The sequence below is a fragment of the Conger conger genome, chromosome 1 (genome assembly GCF_963514075.1).
Source record: "Conger conger chromosome 1, fConCon1.1, whole genome shotgun sequence".
In the NCBI taxonomy this organism is placed as follows: Eukaryota; Metazoa; Chordata; class Actinopteri; order Anguilliformes; family Congridae; genus Conger; species Conger conger.
Window position 1 is genome coordinate 77,899,879 of NC_083760.1, and position 18,080 is coordinate 77,917,958.

General features: G+C 51.4%; 1 protein-coding gene across 1 annotated transcript; it reads left to right on the plus strand.

Moving 5' to 3' along the window:
• Window positions 1-200: 200 nt before the first annotated feature.
• On the plus strand, window positions 201-18,043 carry LOC133133932 (glutamate receptor ionotropic, NMDA 2D; the record flags this gene model as incomplete). Its single annotated transcript, XM_061250275.1, has 18 exons — window positions 201-217; window positions 561-587; window positions 675-948; window positions 1,600-1,866; window positions 4,362-4,690; window positions 5,426-5,540; window positions 6,733-6,938; window positions 7,140-7,308; window positions 7,582-7,735; window positions 8,109-8,234; window positions 9,010-9,239; window positions 9,658-9,818; window positions 10,783-10,970; window positions 14,194-14,426; window positions 14,837-15,404; window positions 15,516-16,533; window positions 16,705-17,760; window positions 17,905-18,043. Coding segments are annotated over 18 exons (5,277 nt in total), but the record flags the coding sequence as incomplete, so codon positions are not given.
• Between the last annotated feature and the right edge of the window lie 37 nt (window positions 18,044-18,080).

Consider the following 18,080-nt stretch of genomic DNA (forward strand, 5'->3'; position numbering starts at 1 on the left):
TATGTCTACTGCATTAACCCCTGTTTCCCTCAGTCAGTCATTATGTTGGCAAATTGTGTGTGTCTGCATTTGTTTGTATTTATAGTTACCTTAATTGCTGTTATTATTCATGCATCACAATAACTAACCCCGTCTTTGTCTGATTCCGTCGGCTGTGTACTCTCTTGCTCTCCCTGTCTATTCATGGTTCCCCCCTCTCTCATGCTGCTCAGCCTCTGTCTCTAGATTCCATAATGCCTATTTGATCACTTTCCTTTACTCCCATCACTTTCAACTACCTTCCATCTCCCATTTCCACATCTCTCTGTACTGCCAATTTCAATTGTCTTACTTTTCCTTATCAGACGCGGAACTCTCAAACGAGTGCTCTCCCTCCTCCGTTTGTGCAGGTGCCCTCCGTTTGTACGCTCCGCGGCCACTCCCCCAACGTCCACTGGGATGGCCGAGGCACCCACCCTCTCTCTCCTACTGGCCCTGCTGTTGTGGGTGGGGCCTGCCAACCCCTCCCCCACGCTGCTGCTCCGCCCCCGGGAGAGAGAGAGCTCCGGCTCGTTCGGCAGCCTGAACATCGCGGTGATCTACTCCGGGTCGTCCCTGCACCCGGAGATGGGCATCGGGGCCATGGAGTCCGGGGGCGGGGGCAGGGTGCTGTACCCCGGGGTGGCGTTTGGAAGGGTTTCAAACAGCCTGGGGAAGAGCATAATCACGCAGTGGGGGTCCGCCAACGTGATTTGGCTGGCGGTCAACGACAGCAGCCCCAGGACCTTACTGCTGCAGCTCTGTGAACTCCTGGCCTCCCGGCCCCTGCAGGGGCTGGTGTACGAGGAGGAGAGGGCCCCCCTGTCCCCCAAGAGTCCTCTGGCCCCCATGCTGGAGTTTTTCTCGGCCCAGACCGGGCTCCCCATCGTGGCTGTAGGAGGCGGAGCGGGCCTGGGCAGGATGCCGCAGGTAGGGTGTCTTTGCTGTGCCTGTATTCGCTCCTGAGTCTGCGTTCTGTGCACGGTGGGCCTGATGCAAGAACATTATCTTATGTAATCATACATTTCTCTTACTTTCTGCGTACGTGTGCCCCGTCGGATTCAACAAGCACAACTAACTTCAGACAACTGTCCTAAATGAAGATGCCCATTACAGTACAGTATATATGATACTGTAGGTGTCGTGCAAGTGATTTAAGGACAAATCAGTTGGTACGAGCGGTTCTTGCATGAGGCCCATTGAGCATCATTTTCCTGTGCGGTTGCACTACACAGCTGTTGGATGTTCAATAGCTGTTGAAAGACTACACCATAAAATACAGCTGTGCAAACAAATTTCTTTGTTTTGATCAATGACTCATGGGAAATTGAGTCAAGTTCCTCTCATGATCTTCCTTTGAAGATCATTGGTATGTACTGCAGATTTTCTGCATGACTCTATGTCCCAGAGTGCCCAGGAGAGTCTAAGGCAACCTCTGTTCCTTCTTTTCTCTATGGTTAGCCTGCAGTCAGCAGCTTCGTATGAAAAAAAGCTTGAATGAATAGACTGCAGTCATGGGAAATGTTATGATTAAAGTATTCACAGTCAGATACCCATTGTTCTCCTCCAAACCCACTGCAGGAGAGTGGCTCAATCTATCTACAATTCAGCTCCTCCACCGCACTCCAATTGGAGGTGATATTCGAAGTGCTAGAGGAATACGATTGGACGGCCTTTTCGGTCGTGTCGACCCGTCACCATGGCTACCAGGACTTCCTGTCGATAGTGGAGGGCCTGACGGACGGCTCGTTCATTGGCTGGGAGAAGAAGAACGTGGTGATGCTGAACCTCACGGACGATCCGGGGGGTGCTCGCGCCAGGAGGCTGCTGAAGGAGAACGAGGCCCAGGTGAGGGGAGGAAGACGGATGTCCTGCCTCTTACCGCGCCGCCTCCCCCCCCCCCCCCCCTCCCCCCGCTCTCCCCTCCCCTGTTTACCCATTCGCCCAGAGACACGGAAACAAGTTTCTGTGTGACCCTGTTGTTTCAATTTTAATGTCATGGTAAATGCTCATTCATTGCGCAGTCAAGTGTATACTGTTTTCCTTCAATCTGTCTCTCTTAGTGTCAATGTCAGTGTAGTGCGGTGCCCACTGCCCGTACCAGCAGTAGATTAACCCTCACCTGTCCTTGCTCTCCTTTCGCTTCAGGGTTAATGGACCCTTGCATCTGCTTACTTAGCTGAGTTCGTTCATGAAATGCGTGCATTGGCAATTAGTATTAATTAAAGTTCATTAACATATTGCTGTGTTTGGCTCAGTTCAAAACAGGAGCATGGGTCATTTCTCCAGGGTCTTGTGTTGGTGAAGTTTTTTTTGCGAGGCGCTGCATAGTGTTTTATGTTAATCGTACAGTAGAACCGAACATAAATGGTATACAATGATCCTTCCATACTTCCTTGATCCATCTAACTCTCTTTCATACTCCATTCATCTCCCCTCCTTCTTTTTCTCTCTTGCTTGCTATCTGTCTCTTTGTCTCTCCCTCCATCTCTCTCTGCCTCTTTCTCTTTCCACTCTCTCTCCCTCTCTCTCATTCACTGTCTCTGCCTTTCTCTCCATCTCTCTTTCTCTTTTCATCTGTCTCCCTCTCTTTCTCCCTCCCGATTTTCAGTACCCCTAACCCCTGCTGTGCTGAGAGTCAGACAGGAGTGTCAGTAATAACCCCTGCTATGCTGAGAGTCAGACAGGAGTGTCAGTACCTCTAACCCCTGTTATGCGGGAGTGTCAGTAATAACCTCTGCTATACTGTGAGTTAGGTGGGAGTGTTGGTAACCGCTAGTGTCAGTAATAACCCCTGCTGTGCTGAGAGTCATGCGGAGTGTCAGTAATAATCCTGCTGTGCTCAGAGTCAGGTGGGAGTGTCAATAATAACCCCTGCTGTGCTGAGAGTCATGCGGGAGTGTCAGTAATAACCCCAGCTGTGCTCAGAGTCAGGTGGGAGTGTCAGTAATAAACCCTGCTGTGCTGAGTGTCATGCGGAGTGTCAGTAATAACCCCTGCTGTGCTCAGAGTCAGGTGGGAGTGTCAGTAATAAACCCTGCTGTGCTGAGAGTCATGCGGAGTGTCAGTAATAACCCTGCTGTGCTGAGAGTCATGCGGGAGTGTCAGTAATAATCCCTGCTGTGCTGAGAGTCATGTGGAGTGTCAGTAATAACCCTGCTGTGCTCAGAGTCAGGTGGGAGTGTCAGTAATAACCCTGCTGTGCTCAGAGTCAGGCGGGAGTGTCGGTAATAACCCTGCTGTGCTGAGAGTCATGTGGAGTGTCAGTAATAACCCTGCTGTGCTCAGAGTCAGGTGGGAGTGTCAGTAATAACCCCTGCTGTGCTGAGAGTCATGTGGAGTGTCAGTAATAACCCTGCTGTGCTCAGAGTCAGGTGGGAGTGTCAGTAATAACCCCTGCTGTGCTGAGAGTCATGTGGAGTGTCAGTAATAACCCTGCTGTGCTCAGACTCAGGTAGGACTGTCAGTAATAACCCCTGCTGTGCTGAGAGTCATGCGGGAGTGTCAGTAATAACCCCAGCTGTGCTCAGACTCAGGTGGGAGTGTCAGTAATAAACCCTGCTGTGCTGAGTGTCATGCGGAGTGTCAGTAATAACCCCTGCCGTGCTCAGAGTCCGGTGGGAGTGTCAGTAATAAACCCTGCTGTGCTGAGAGTCATGCGGAGTGTCAGTAATAACCCCTGCAGTGCTGAGAGTCATGCGGGAGTGTCAGTAATAACCCCTGCTGTGCTTTGAGTCAGGTGGGAGTGTCAGTAATAACCCCTGCTGTGCTGAGAGTCATGTGGGAGTGTCAGTAATAACCCTGCTGTGCTCAGAGTCAGGTGGGAGTGTCAGTAATAACCCCTGCTGTGCTGAGAGTCATGTGGAGTGTCAGTAATAACCCTGCTGTGCTCAGAGTCAGGTGGGAGTGTCAGTAATAACCCCTGCTGTGCTGAGAGTCATGTGGAGTGTCAGTAATAACCCTGCTGTGCTCAGACTCAGGTAGGACTGTCAGTAATAACCCCTGCTGTGCTGAGAGTCATGCGGGAGTGTCAGTAATAACCCCTGCTGTGCTCAGAGTCAGGTGGGAGTGTCAGTAATAAACCCTGCTGTGCTGAGAGTCATGCGGAGTGTCAGTAATAACCCCTGCTGTGCTGAGAGTCATGCGGAGTGTCAGTAATAACCCCTGCTGTGCTGAGAGTCAGGTGGGAGTGTCAGTAATAACCCCTGCTGTGCTGAGAGTCATGCGGAGTGTCAGTAACAACCCTGCTGTGCTCAGAGTCATGCGGGAGTGTCAGTAATAACCCTGCTGTGCTCAGAGTCAGGCGGGAGTGTCGGTAACCCTAACTCCTGTCCTGCCCTCAGGTGCGTCTGCTGTACTGCTCCCAGGAGGAGGCTGACCTGGTGTTCAAGGCGGCCTGGGCAGCGGGGCAGGCCGGCCCCTCTCACATGTGGTTCGCGGTGGGGCCTGCCCTGGCTGGCCTGGGGATGGATGGGCTCCCGCGGGCGCTGTTCGCTGTTAGGCCCCAGGGCTGGAGGGACGAGCCCAGGAAGAGGATCGCCAGGGGGGTGTCGGTGCTGTCACACGGGGCGGTGGCTCTGAGGAAGGAGTTCGGCTTAATGGGGGGGCCCAACTTTGTCAGCAACTGCCAGACGGATGCCAACCACACGCACAGGGTCCCTGACAGAATGAGGTGGGATGCAAAGCCACATTCGTTTTGTCCAGTTTCTCAGTGATCCGAAAAACAGATCCATTTTTCACATTACAGCTTTCTGCAGTGACTGAAGAAACACATCTGATCTAAGTCTCATTTTTTGGGGGGTTTCTACTTATATTTGTGGTACAGTGGTTGTGAGGCCTCACAAGAGACAGATACACCTTAGAGAAATTTAAATGAAATATCCGCACAGACGTGTGTGTGCGTATGCGCGTTTGTGTGTACCTGTGTATTTGTGTTTGAAGAGGGAAGACAATCGAGCTGAAAGCATCACATCGGATAAATAAATAATTTGTTCGAAGTGAAAGTGTCTTTCATGGAGAAGGAGCATAAACACCCCCCAAAAAAAAATCCTTAATATGAAATAAATTATTATGAAAAATTGGATCTTTGTGCTGCCACACGCTGTCTGTCAGCTGTAACTGCAGTCTTTGTGAGGAACGTTTGGATATGATGTTCTTTTGTCCCAGGCCTGCCAGTTCTGGCGAGAACAATCAGCGTGCGTTTACCACATCGCCCCTGTTGCTCTCTCCCTGAAGCTGAGTGCTGTGGCATGCAGCTCACAGCTGCCGCTGTGCCTAATTCTGTGATGGCTACCATGTTCCAACACCGCTGCCATGTCGTGAGCGACTGGCGGGGAGAGTGACTGCGTACTGGTGTAATAACAACGCTGTCTGTGAGTGTAATCGCTGTGCCCTCTCTGTGTCTCAGATATTTCAGCAATATAACGTTGGGAGGGAGAGATTACTCCTTCAACAGTGACGGCTACCTGGCTAACCCCTCGCTTGACGTGATCTCCTACACACCTGGAAGAGGGTGGGAAGAGGTAAGAGACCCTCAGTGACTGTGCCGTCTCAGGGCTGTAAGAAATATACAGCTGCAGTGTGGCCATCGGCTAACAGTCACGCAGAAACACAGGCAGAAACATAAAAACCGTGAGCCTGCTCTCCACTGGTGTGTGCAACTAAGGAGCTTTTATTTACTGGTTTAGACTTGATGCGGCATTTTATGTTTCACCTCTCGCGTTTTGCTGTCTGCTCTCGAGCGCTGAACCGATCTAATTGACTAATTCTGGCACATATATCAAAAGATTTTCCCCGCTGCTGATCATTTTAAAGGCATCTTGGAGAAAAATGGCTCCCTGCGGAACGGTGTTAGCATTTAGAGAAGTTTGAGTAGTTGGCACGGGAAGGCTTGTGGCCTGCGTGATGGCCGGGGTAATCCAGCAGAGCATCCCTCCTCTGCAGTCGCCCGTGCGTGCGAGAGGAAGGAGCTGTGGCAGGCTGTGGTGAGTAGCACCCCCGTCTTCATGGCAGCTGGGTCTGACTCCACTATGGTGTGGAGCGAATGAAAAGACTTGTAATAGACTGCAACAGGCGTGCTACGCTATCCGCATTCCGATGCCTGGGGTGCTATATTTGGAACTCCTCACTTGCGACTTTTGACGTTTCCATAGGATGTTTCTATCTGGCGGACCAACTGCTGTATAAAACATTCTAGGCAGACAGATAATGTCACCTGTCTAAATTTGTTATTAATATTCAGCCCGCTTTTCTGCAGTGTGGTTAGAGAGGCAGAGCCGTTCGCACACTCTTCTCTCTCTGTTCGTTATAAGCCCTTCAGAGTCCGGTCCCAGCATGCCGAAATATGCTGACTAGCCAATTTACTGACTCCCTTTCAAGTAGGTTTTCTTGTTCTATTCTATGTTCTTCTTCAGAAACCTGATTTTGTCACTTATCTATTAAATTAAATATTCGCCGCAGATTTTTTTATTAGCTAAACGTTATATCCTGTGTGCAAAGTCATCCCGTTGTCTGTCGGCACTATCGATTGCTCACCGGAGCATATCATCCATTACAAATGAATAAATGATTTTCAGTGCAGGACCCTACTGTTCGGGTCATAAGTAGCTTGGGCCTGTTTAATTTTGTGAATTTTGCCCGTGTCCGTTTATCAGATGGTCCTCACCCTCCTGTCCTTCCTGTGTGTGCGGGCCCTGGCCCTGTCCCTGTCCCCAGGTGGGCTGGTGGGAGAACGGGGTGTTGAGGCTGCGCTACCCCGCCTGGTCCCGCTACGGCCCCTTCCTGCAGCCCCCCGACGACGCCCAGCACCTGCGGGTCGTGACCCTGGAGGAGCGGCCCTTCGTCATCGTGGAGGCTGCAGACCCCGCCTCGGGCACCTGCATCCGAGACTCCGTCCCCTGCCGTCGCCCCGTCAACACCAGGTCTGCGGGGGGTGGGGGGTGGGGGGGGCGGGTTCGCACCCCAATTACAGCTCATTAGCAGCTTATCGCCCTCTTTGCACTCTTTCACATTATCGCTCGCTCCTTTTCGCCCCCCTTAGCACTCTGTCACCTTAACGCTCTCTCCTTTCTCCCTCCCGCACCCCTCCTCCTCTCTCCTCCTCTCTCCTCCTGCGTCTGTAGCGTGGTTCCAGAAGGCATGGCGCCCACGAAGCAGTGCTGCAAAGGCTTCTGCATTGACATCCTCAAACGATTGGCCAAGATCGTAGGCTTCACCTACGACCTCTACCTAGTAACCAATGGGAAGCACGGGAAGAAGATCGACGGGGTGTGGAACGGCATGGTCGGAGAGGTTAGCGGGGTCATCTCCAGTGAAAAAAAAGAAGAAGAAAAAAACAGTTGTCTCTTATGCGCCAGTTATTAATGAGTATTCATCACTAGTCATTTGCATGGACTTGATCTAAATCCAACCACTTGAAACGTATAGCCCCAGCTGCATGCCTTTAGAAACACAAATGTTAATTTTCTTTTGGAAGTTCGTGGCGCGTACTCACACACCACTGCGGAGCTGTCTGCACGTGTGCCACCTCCCGCTGCTCAGTTCACCCCCCCCTGTGACCGCCAGGTGGTGTACCAGCGAGCGGACATGGCGATTGGCTCCCTGACCATCAACGAGGAGAGGTCCGAGGTGGTGGACTTCTCCGTCCCCTTCGTGGAGACGGGCATCAGCGTCATGGTCTCTCGTAGCAACGGCACGGTCTCGCCCTCCGCATTCCTGGGTGAGTGAGGCGCGGCAAATTGGGACGCGTCGAGCGCCGGCGCTGAGTTTTCAGCAGCTACTGAAATGGCCACAAATTGGGAATACACTGGGCGGAAAAAAATAAATAAATAACAAACTGGATATGACAGCCAGTGAGATGTGATATACTGGGAGATGATGAATTGTGATAGTGTTGAAGACAGTTGGAAGCCACGCTGCAACATAAAGTGAGCAGTAACTAGTGGGGCATTGCAGCAGACCCTGATGGAGTGGGCTCTGTGGGGCATTCAGACTGACACTGAGAGCGATGCAGTAGGCTTGCTGCACTGCTAATTATGCCACCAGAGAGACGGGGGCTCCTCTCTCACCACGTCGACGCTTGTGTCTCGCAGAGCCTTACAGCCCGGCCGTGTGGGTGATGATGTTCGTCATGTGCCTCACCGTGGTCGCCGTGACCGTCTTCATCTTCGAGTTCTTCAGCCCCGTGGGGTACAACCGCAGCCTGCAGAGTGGCAAGAGTGAGGGCCGCCCTTCCGCTGCCGGCCGCAGACCGACCGTGTTTCCGTCTCTTTTTCTTCCCGAGCGTGGTTCTGCAGCCATATTTTTAATATTGAAAGAGTTATCATTTATTTAACATTGTTGCCATTCAAATGGGCCATTAAACAGCGCGCCTCTCTTTCTTTTTTATTAACTCTCTCTCTTTCTCTCTCTCTCTCCTCTCTCTCTCTCTCGCTAGCGTCTGTGATTCACACTGCTTCTATTATGCTTGTCCCATCATGCCTCTCTCTTTTTCTCTTCCTCCCTGTATTCTGGGCCTGATAGTAACAGCTGATAATTGGAGTAAATAAGTACTAGGTGTGCTATGAGGGTGTGGTCCACTGCAAAAATTGTCTGTCTTCACAAGCACTTTTAGTCTTGTAATAAGAAGTACAAAATATATCAGCTTGTTTTATGTACAGTGTCTCACCCCATTTGCAAATCTTGAAATTAGTCAAAATTTCTCACCTCATTAGCAGTTTTTTGTCTTATTTAGAAAAAAAGTAATATACATAAGATTATAAGAGCCTAAATATAAGACTAAGATGCTTGTTAAGTCTGACTTTTTTTTTTTTTTGCAGTGTTGTATCTAGCGGTTGCTCTTTGGAAACGGACTGCATGAAATTCATGAAAATATAAAAATTCCAACGCACTCACATGAATTATAAAGCCTTTATTCCGTGTTGCATGTGCCTTGGAGTGACTGTCGATACTTTGTTAACTCTTTGCCTCTCACCCTCTCCCTTGCTCCGTCAGAGGCTGGTGGCTCTAAGTTCACCATTGGGAAGTCCATCTGGCTGCTGTGGGCTCTGGTCTTCAACAACTCTGTCCCTGTGGAGAACCCCAGGGGGACCACCAGCAAGATCATGGTGCTGGTGTGGGCCTTCTTCGCTGTCATCTTCCTGGCCAGCTACACCGCCAACCTGGCTGCGTTCATGATCCAGGAGGAGTACATCGACACCGTGTCCGGCCTCAGCGACAAAAAGGTACCCCCCCCCCCCCCCCCCCGCGCGCGCTAGAGTGCAAAAATGGAGCAATAAACATTATATAATAAACAATATTAAAATAGATTTCATTTATTATACAGCTTTCAAGAGCACATTGCAACATTTGAAAATAAAAGAGGGTAATATAAGTGTGGAAGAGTAAAAGGCTGAGACAGTGAGCCCTAGCACAGAAAATGAAGGGAGACATAGTGTTGATTACTGTAGGCAGAGCATTGGGAGGGAAGCGTTTCTCAGGGTCTCCGGTGAGAGCAGAGCCATTCCGCTGTTTGTGCTAAGCAGAGTGCCGCATGGCCTTCTTGTCTCTCTCTCCTGCACAGTTGATTTTTACTGTCCCCCAGGTGGTCCTGTCTCTGTGAATGTACCGCCCTAACCTGCCCCTGTTCCTCCCGCCTGTCAGTTCCAGCACCCCACGGAGCAGTACCCCCCGCTCAAGTTCGGCACGGTCCCCAACGGCAGCACCGAGAAAAATATCCGCAGCAATTACCCCGACATGCACCAGTACATGATCAAATACAACCAAAGGGGCGTGGAGGAGGCCATCACCAACCTCAAGACTGGGTCAGTGCCAGAGTTTATCCCTCTTTTCTTGCTCCTCCCCAGCTCTTTTACTTCTTTTCTACCACTCTCTCGCTCACTCTCGCTGTGTTTCTGCCTGCAACTCTCTCTCTCCCTCCCTCTCTCACATACACACATGCACACTCTTTATCTCTTTCTCAGGTCCCTCTCTGCCTCTCCCATCCCTCTCCCCCTTTCTCTATCTCTCCCTACATAATAAGCATTACTGCAGTTGTGGCGGTGGGAATGTCTTCTCTGTATCTGCTTTTCTTACTTTACCCTCTCAGTTTAAATCCCTGCCACATCTGTATTTATTAATCCTCACATATTCATTTTCATAAGCTTATGTCACACCTTGCCTTCCATCTCCCCCTCGGTCATATTCAAAGCAGCGCTTATGTGATTAGAAGTCACATCATTTCTGTACACATAGCTGTAGACTCTGCCGTTCATCATCTACCCGCCCGCTCCCCCCTCAGCAATTTAATGTTTTAACAAATATTAACAACAAAAATTAAATAAACAACAACAATAATAATAATTTTGAGTATTAGCTAAACAGAGGTCATAATTATTATTATTATTATTATTATTATTATTATTATTAGTAGTAGTAGTAGTATTAGTAGAGTTTGTTGCAGTTCTATTATTAACAGTACTAGCAGTAGTAGTTACAACAATAGTAGCAGTAGTAGTACAATTACACGCATTTGGTCATTAAAAATACATATACAGTTGTTGGTACTGAAGACAGGCATTATATAGTATAATCATGATTGTAATGATAGGGATGGTGATTATCAATCGTGGTTGTAGCCCGTAGTTGTGGCTATGTTTGTGGTCAAATACTTGCGGTAGTGTGCAGTTGTAGGCTAAAAAGTAGCAGCATATTCTCATCATTTGGCAGACACCCATATGTGGAGGGTGCTGGAATACTTTCTGAATCCTTCCCGCTTTCTCGCTGCAGGAAGCTGGACGCCTTCATTTACGATGCAGCTGTGCTGAACTACATGGCTAGGAAGGACGAGGGCTGCAAAGTGATGACCATCGGTTCCGGGAAGGTCTTCGCTACCACCGGCTACGGCATCGCCTTGCATAAGAACTCGCGCTGGAAGAGACCCCTCGACCTGGCTCTGCTGCAGCTGGTGGGAGACGGTGAGGAGCTGGTGGGGGGTGGGGGAGGGGCGCGTGCGGAAGGACCTTAAACTGGAGGAGCAGAGAAGTGTGGTGTGCAGAGCTAAAAGAATACTGGAGTGGGTTGCCTGCCTCTTGTCCCTGGCTGCTTAAAATGAACATTTGATCTTTTGGAGCCTTTGGGAAGGTATCACTTTTTACGACTGAAGAGAATGGCGGAAAAATCACATTGGGGGTGGCTCAATTGTGCGTTGAAAATTATGAAATTGTCTTCCCAGAACTGGAGCTTGATGATATACCTGTATAGTATATTCGTCCATCATTCTGTTTTTCTTGCTCATGATGGATTATGGAGGCAAGATTTGCTGTGTAATGGTTTAGCATCATTGGCATTGCTCGCCTCACAAGCTAACGCGTAATTGTCATTGTACAGCGTGCCACACACATCCCAAGCATTGTTTCAGCTGGATGTTCCGTCTAGGTTTTTAAATCGGCTTTGGTTATGGTGTGAAGTACAAAGCTCTCTGCAGCTAACTGAGCTGCTTAAACATTGATAATGCAGTTATTTGATGCCAATTTCTATTAAATAACACTGCTGCTAAATACCGAGGCCCAGGAAATAGCTTAACATGAGAAACCGAAGAGCTGAAATGAAACAGAGGCTTTCTCGGCTGAAAACATGCCCTTGTATTTCCAGCATACCTTTCATGGCACAATGGCACACTGTTTTTTAAGGAGATGAATGTAGTAATGGTTCTGTGTTATCACAAGGGATTACCAACCAAAGGATTACACATATTACATTCTGAAGGGAGAAATGAATTTGAGGCACGTATTGGGCTCTCCCCGAAAGCCGCGCTTCGCGTGTCCCGCGCCCCCCGTTGCCGTGGTCCCCTCCGCGCCCCTCGCCCCGTGCATCAACTCTCGAGATTTATGTCACTGCATTTTCATCAGTCTGCCGCTCAAGTCAATGTTTTAATCCACAGTGTGCTTGATTGCAATTATCCATTTGCCCTTCAATTAAGTTTGATTTCCTTCTGAAATTACTCCCACCACCAAGTCGAATGACCGCAATCAGCCGCCGTTAGCCGGATAACCAGAAATATTGGCGGTGCACTCCTCGGGAGGATTCACCTAATAGTGTATTCCTATGTCTGTAATTTGTTCAAAATGTGGCATTCCTCGGTCTCAGCGGCAATTATTTTATTGGGGTTACGCTGATCTTTTTAAACAAATCCTGGATAAAATAATAATCAACGTGTTTAGGCTCATTTTCCGCCGTGATGTGCCAAATGATCCTCCCTTGTCAAGCTTTGTTGTCATGGTGAATTAACAAACGCAGTGCAGCTGCACAACCTGCAGAATCACCCAACATCATGTTCAGTAGATTGCACAGTCTGCGGTGCCAACTTTATTAATTGCAGCACAAGCCAGTGTAAACACAGTGCGGGTACGATGTTTTAAGAGCCATTGGGTTGAATTGCAAAAATGTACAATGCGTTTATGGACTAGGAAATTTGGACGGCCCACCGCTTGACACTTTTTTCCAGGGTTTGCCAACTTATCTGTCAGAAATTGTTAGCCAGTGGAGTTTATCTTGGGCTTGAGATGGAAGGAGAGTTATTTTATGTATAATTTGAAACTTGAGATGTACTAAGTGCAGATGTAACGGAATGTAAATGTCTCTCCCCTTCATGGCAGAACTACACTACTGTGCAAAAGTCTTAGGCACCTGTGTAACATTCTGTACAGATAAGATTCTTTCAAAAATAATTCAATGAAAGGTCCTAAATAAACATTCTATACATTTGACTAATTTGGCAGAATAGTTAAAAACTGAATCAAATCAATATTTTTTGTGACCCGTTAAAACTGCATCACTTCTGTGAGATGGCCAAGGCTGTCCTGCAGTTCTATAAGACAATCAGCAGGGAGGTTGTTCCAAGCATGTTGGAGAACTTGGCACAGTTGTTCTGCAGACTTTGGTTGGCTCCTTGCTTCTGATCTCAGACAGCCTTGATCAAGTTTTTATGTAAAAAGTAGTTACTTGCTTACAGTAATATGCTACTTTTTTAATTAAAAAAGTAAAATTAAATCTTTTGGAAAATGAATATTTGGAAATCTCAAATGTGTTCTTTTATACTAACACACACACACACACACACACACACACACACACACACAAAGCATATATATAATAAAGTCTAGGGTGCCCAAGAATTCTGCACAGTACTGTATATGATACTGCAGTATATTACTGAAGATTTGTCACTAGAACCTAAAATATTTAAAATAGTTTGTTAAGAAGAGGAGGATGGAGAATATTACCACTGCTACTACTACTACTACTACTACTACTACTACTATGACTACTACTACTACTAATAATAATATCAATAATAATGTCAAGAGAAACAAATAACTTTATTGAGATTAAAAGGAGAAACTTTCTTTCTACGTTCTCCTTTATTCATAATCGTGGTTATCTGGCTGAGATTGGCTGTCAGTCATCTTGCTAACGTGGGAGTCAGTGAAACAATGAAATCAAAGATGACGGGATAATTGGAAACAAACCGAGCAAAATTGTTGATTTGAAAACTTTGGCTCGGTCGGCCCCCCGTGGACAGAAGATGAACGTTCATTTGAGAAAATCAAGTCGAGGAAACCTCAAGAGCCATCTTACGTGAGTCTGAGACACTGGAGAGACTCTCCGTCCACCCTCCACCACAATTAAATGATAATGATCTCTCCCTCTCTTTTCTCCCTCTTTTCCATGTTCTCCCTCTGTCTCTCCCCTCCCCTCTACCCTTTTCTCCATCCTCTCTGACTCCAAACTGAAGAGACTTCCCACTGTTTGTCATAATGGCACAATCTCCCTCCATTTCTTCGCTGTTTCTGGCTCTAATATTCCCGTTCCAATCAAATGTTCTGACATAATGCAGCAGCGGCGAGTGAAAGGAATGTCTTTTTCCTGCAGCCCTCCCCCCTCCTCCCCCTACCCTCACATATAATAGTAATACAGGGCCACACCACCCCTGCCACATCAATTTTCTTCACCGTTTTTATGCTTCACCTCCAACCTTCTCCATGTCCCTTATTCTCCGGGTGGAATGGTAATAGAGGTGTGCGTTTCCCCACGCGAGGAGGGTGGCCGATCTCCGACTGGCATCGCCTTTTCTTCCTCCTCACTTTCCTCCTCTCCCTCTGTCGCACCCCCCCCCACCCCCCCCCACCCCACTTCCAGACGAGATTGAGATGCTGGAGCGCCTCTGGCTCTCGGGGATCTGCCACAACGACAAGATTGAGGTGATGAGCTCCAAGCTGGACATCGACAACATGGCGGGGGTGTTCTACATGCTGCTGGTGGCTATGGGCCTCAGCCTGCTGGTGTTCGCCTGGGAGCACCTGGTCTACTGGAGGCTCAGGCACTGCATGGGCCACTCGGGCAGCCTGGACTTCCTCCTAGCCTTCAGCAGGGTTAGTGCTGAGCACGGCGACACACCCACAAATGTTTACTGTCAGCGATTTTAATATGCATCCCATTTTCAGAAAGCCTACAGTATGCAAAGCATTGCATATTGCACTGGAACCATATGAAAAGATAAGAATCGGACCACTTTGGATTCAGAGCGATTCTTATTAGGGGAATAAAGAATGCTGTTCAATGATGCTATGCAGAGCAGTATTCTGTGGTTTGCTAGAGCAGGGCAGTGCTAGTGTAAGCACAAAATGTTTCCAGGATTCAAGGTAATAAAGGCAAATGCACACTACAGGAAATACTGTGGCTTAAATAGTAATGGCAGCCTTCAGTGCCAAACGGTAGCGACTGTCATTAAGTGTCCATATGTTTATGCTTATGCCCTTATTTCGCTCTGTCTTTCACGCAGGGAATGTACAGTTGCTGCAGTTTCGAGGATGAAACTGCCCAAGGAGGAGCAAAACCCACCCTCCCTACCCATCACCACGCCATGATGCCCCCTCCCCCGCCGCCACATGTTGTCACGGCAGCTGTTGCCAACCCCGCGATCTCCATGGCACAGCAACAACAGCCGCCACAGCAGCAACCGCAGCAAGCCTATAAGACCCCGCTACCAGGGTCCCCCCCGACGGTAGCTCATTCTGGGACCGCCCTCGGGGCTTCAAACACGCCCATCCTGGGAGCTCCTCTACCCTGCTCCACCTTCCTACCCCGTCCCGATCGGAGGTCGGCCGTGGTCGACCGCTGGAGGCTCCCAAAGACAGCTGGAGCCAATCCCATTGGTGTCAGGGGTGGGATCGGTGGGATCAGTGGGATCACGGAACTGGGGCCGTTCCAGCAGAAGGTTGCTCCTAACTGGGTGGGCGGTGGGGGCGGGGGCCTGGATGGATACAAGCGTTACTATGGGCCGATCGACCCAGAGGGCCTTGGGCCCTGTGTGGATCCACAAACCGGAGGCTCCCAAACACCTAAGACTACCCAGAGGGGCCACCCTCAGCCCCCTCCAGCGACCGTGGCTTTCTACCAGGAGAAGAGTGCAGATCACGGGGTTGGGAAGAAGGTGGCTGTGGGTGGTGGTGCAGGGGGTCAGGGGAAGGGGGTCAAATCTTTGGGAACCCCTCGGTTGCCTCCCAAAAGTCAGGCCCCTGCCCCTCTGCCACCTAACCCCCCACTACCACACCCCTCCCCCCCTCTCCCCTCCGCTTTTTGGAGAAAACGCCGCCCCAAGAAACCAAAAGAATCAGGAGGGCCTTTGTACGAGAACATTCTTCCTCTGGGAAGGCGTGGGGGAGGGAGGGACGGAGTGAGGGATCCAGCCGGCCGGAGGGGCCGCCACTCGCCCTCTCTCCCGCTGCCTGTGCCTGTTCCTCTGTCCCCCACCTACACCCCACCGTCCCCTTCTCCCTCTCTCCCCTACACCTCCACCTCCAGCTCCACCTCTACCTCCAGCACATCCTCCTCTTCCTCCGCCTCTACCTCCCGTTCGACCTCCCCGTCCTCTTCTTCGTCCGTGTCCTCGAAGAGCAGGGAGGATGGCTTCGAGGGCGAGGATGACGATGACATGGAGGAGCTGACGGAGGAGTCCAGCTTGCTGCTGGGTCATGACCGGGACAGGTCGCTCATTTCGCCCCGCTCCCTCACTCACGGGCCGCCGCCGCCCCCCATACCGCCGCGCAAGCCCCGTCCGCTGAAGGGAGAGCGGGAGCGGGCGCGCGAGAGGGGCGGGAGCCAGCTGGCCCAGCTGCAGGAGTGGTGGGCGGGGTGGGGCGAGAGGGAGAGAGACAGGAGCGGGGGAGGGGCCGGCACCGAGGAGCGGAAACGCGACAAGAAGCGGCGAAAAGAGAAGGAGAAGGAGAAGAAGAAAAAGAAGAAGAAGAGCAAGAAGAGGAAAAAGAGAGAGGAGCGGGAGAGGGAGAGAGAGAGGGAGAGGAAGAGGCGCAAGGTGAAAAAGAGGAAGAAGAAAGCGATGAAGACGAAGAAGAGGAAGAAAGCATCTGTGGGCAAGCGCTCCGAGCCCGAGGAAGGGGACATTGAGGCCGAGAGGGAGGAGGTGGAGGGAGACAGGGATGGAGGGATGTCTCAAGACTACTCATCTTACTCAGCCCAGTATCGTAATACATTTGGGGAAAAGAGCAGGGATTCAGGTTGGGAAGGAGACAGGGAAAGGAGGAGGGAAGGAGGCGATGAGGAAGGGGAGGACAGGGAGGAGGAGGACAGCGGGAGACGCAGGAGCAGGGATCGCCACCGCAAAGGCTCCCGCTCTCGCTCCCGTTCCAGACATCAGCCGCCAAGCAAGCGCTACCCCAACCTTAACAAGCTCCCCGCTTCTGTCAAGTTCTGGGTGAGCGGAGGCGGAGGGGGCGATCCGTCTACCGACACCCCCCCCTCCTCCCTCCACCCCCTCCTGCCGTCCTCCACCAAGCGACGGAAGAGCGGAGCTGGGGAGAGGGAAGGAGGAGGCAGGGCGGGGGAGAGGAGACCCTTGCTGATGCACTACGAGAGAGGCAGGGCCCACACGAGGGAGGGCCTGTCCTTCCATGAGTGGGACTCTGAGGACGAGGACGACGAGGACATAGAGGAGGAGAGGGACAGGGTGGAGGACAGGGTGCGGAGGGCCGCAGGCCGTGGGGCCGTCTCAGAGTCGGAGAGGGACAGGTGTAGGGCGGAGGAGAGCTTTTCGGACGACGGGTCCTCGGGTGAGTTTGGAAGGTTCGAGAGGTACTGGGAGGGCAGCATGGGTGGAGGAGGTGGGGGCATAGGAGGAGGGGGCTGGTTTTTCGGGACCTACCCCTCCAGGGAGAAGGGGGGCAGCATAAACAGTCGGGACGACTCCATCCTGGGCCGGGGAGACGGGTGGGGGGCCGGGGGGGATGGCTGGGGCTCGGGAGCGGGAGTAGGCTGGGGGGGTTCAGGGGGAGGCAGCGGGGGTCTGGGGTCGCAGTGGCCCCCCCCGCCTGCGGCGCTTCCCCCGCCGCGGCGGTACTGGTCCGTGGACAAGCTGCCCATGAAGCCGGAGAAGAAGCAGAAGGGCGGGGGGAAGGGGAAGGGCCGCACGCGGGACAGGGAGCGCGAGACCGGCCCCTGCTTCTGCCAGTACCCTCACGGCCGCCCCCACGCACACTCCAAACGGGGCAGGGCCTCGTCCCGCAGCCAGGAGGAGCTGCTGCCCCACTGCCACAGCTTCAGCGGCAGCTCCCGGCCCAAAGCGCTGCCCCCCAAACCCGACACGAACCAGCCCAAATCCGGCAGCCAGTCCAACCTCAGCACCCAGCAGGCCCAACTGACTGAGCACTCCGCACAGCCCCTTCCCTCTCCCCCGCAGGCCCTCCTGCCGTCCCTCCCCTCCGCCGCGCTCCCCGCCCCCTCCTCCCTCCCGCTCCCCATCCCCGCCCCCCCTTCCTCTTCCTCTGTGTCTCCCCCCTCCGTCATCTCCCCCGGGGCGGGCGCCCCGCAAGCGTCCGCAATGGGCCCCACCAGCGCCAAGCTGCAGTACCAGAGACTACGTTCCGTACCCCAGCCACGAAGATTCTACTCCCCCCACCTGCCCCTCAAGGCCAAAAGTCTGTGCTCTCGGAGGGGTTCCGCCCACTTCTCCAGCCTGGAGAGCGAAGTATGACAGAGAATGGAAGAGGGAGATGCACACCAAACTGGGA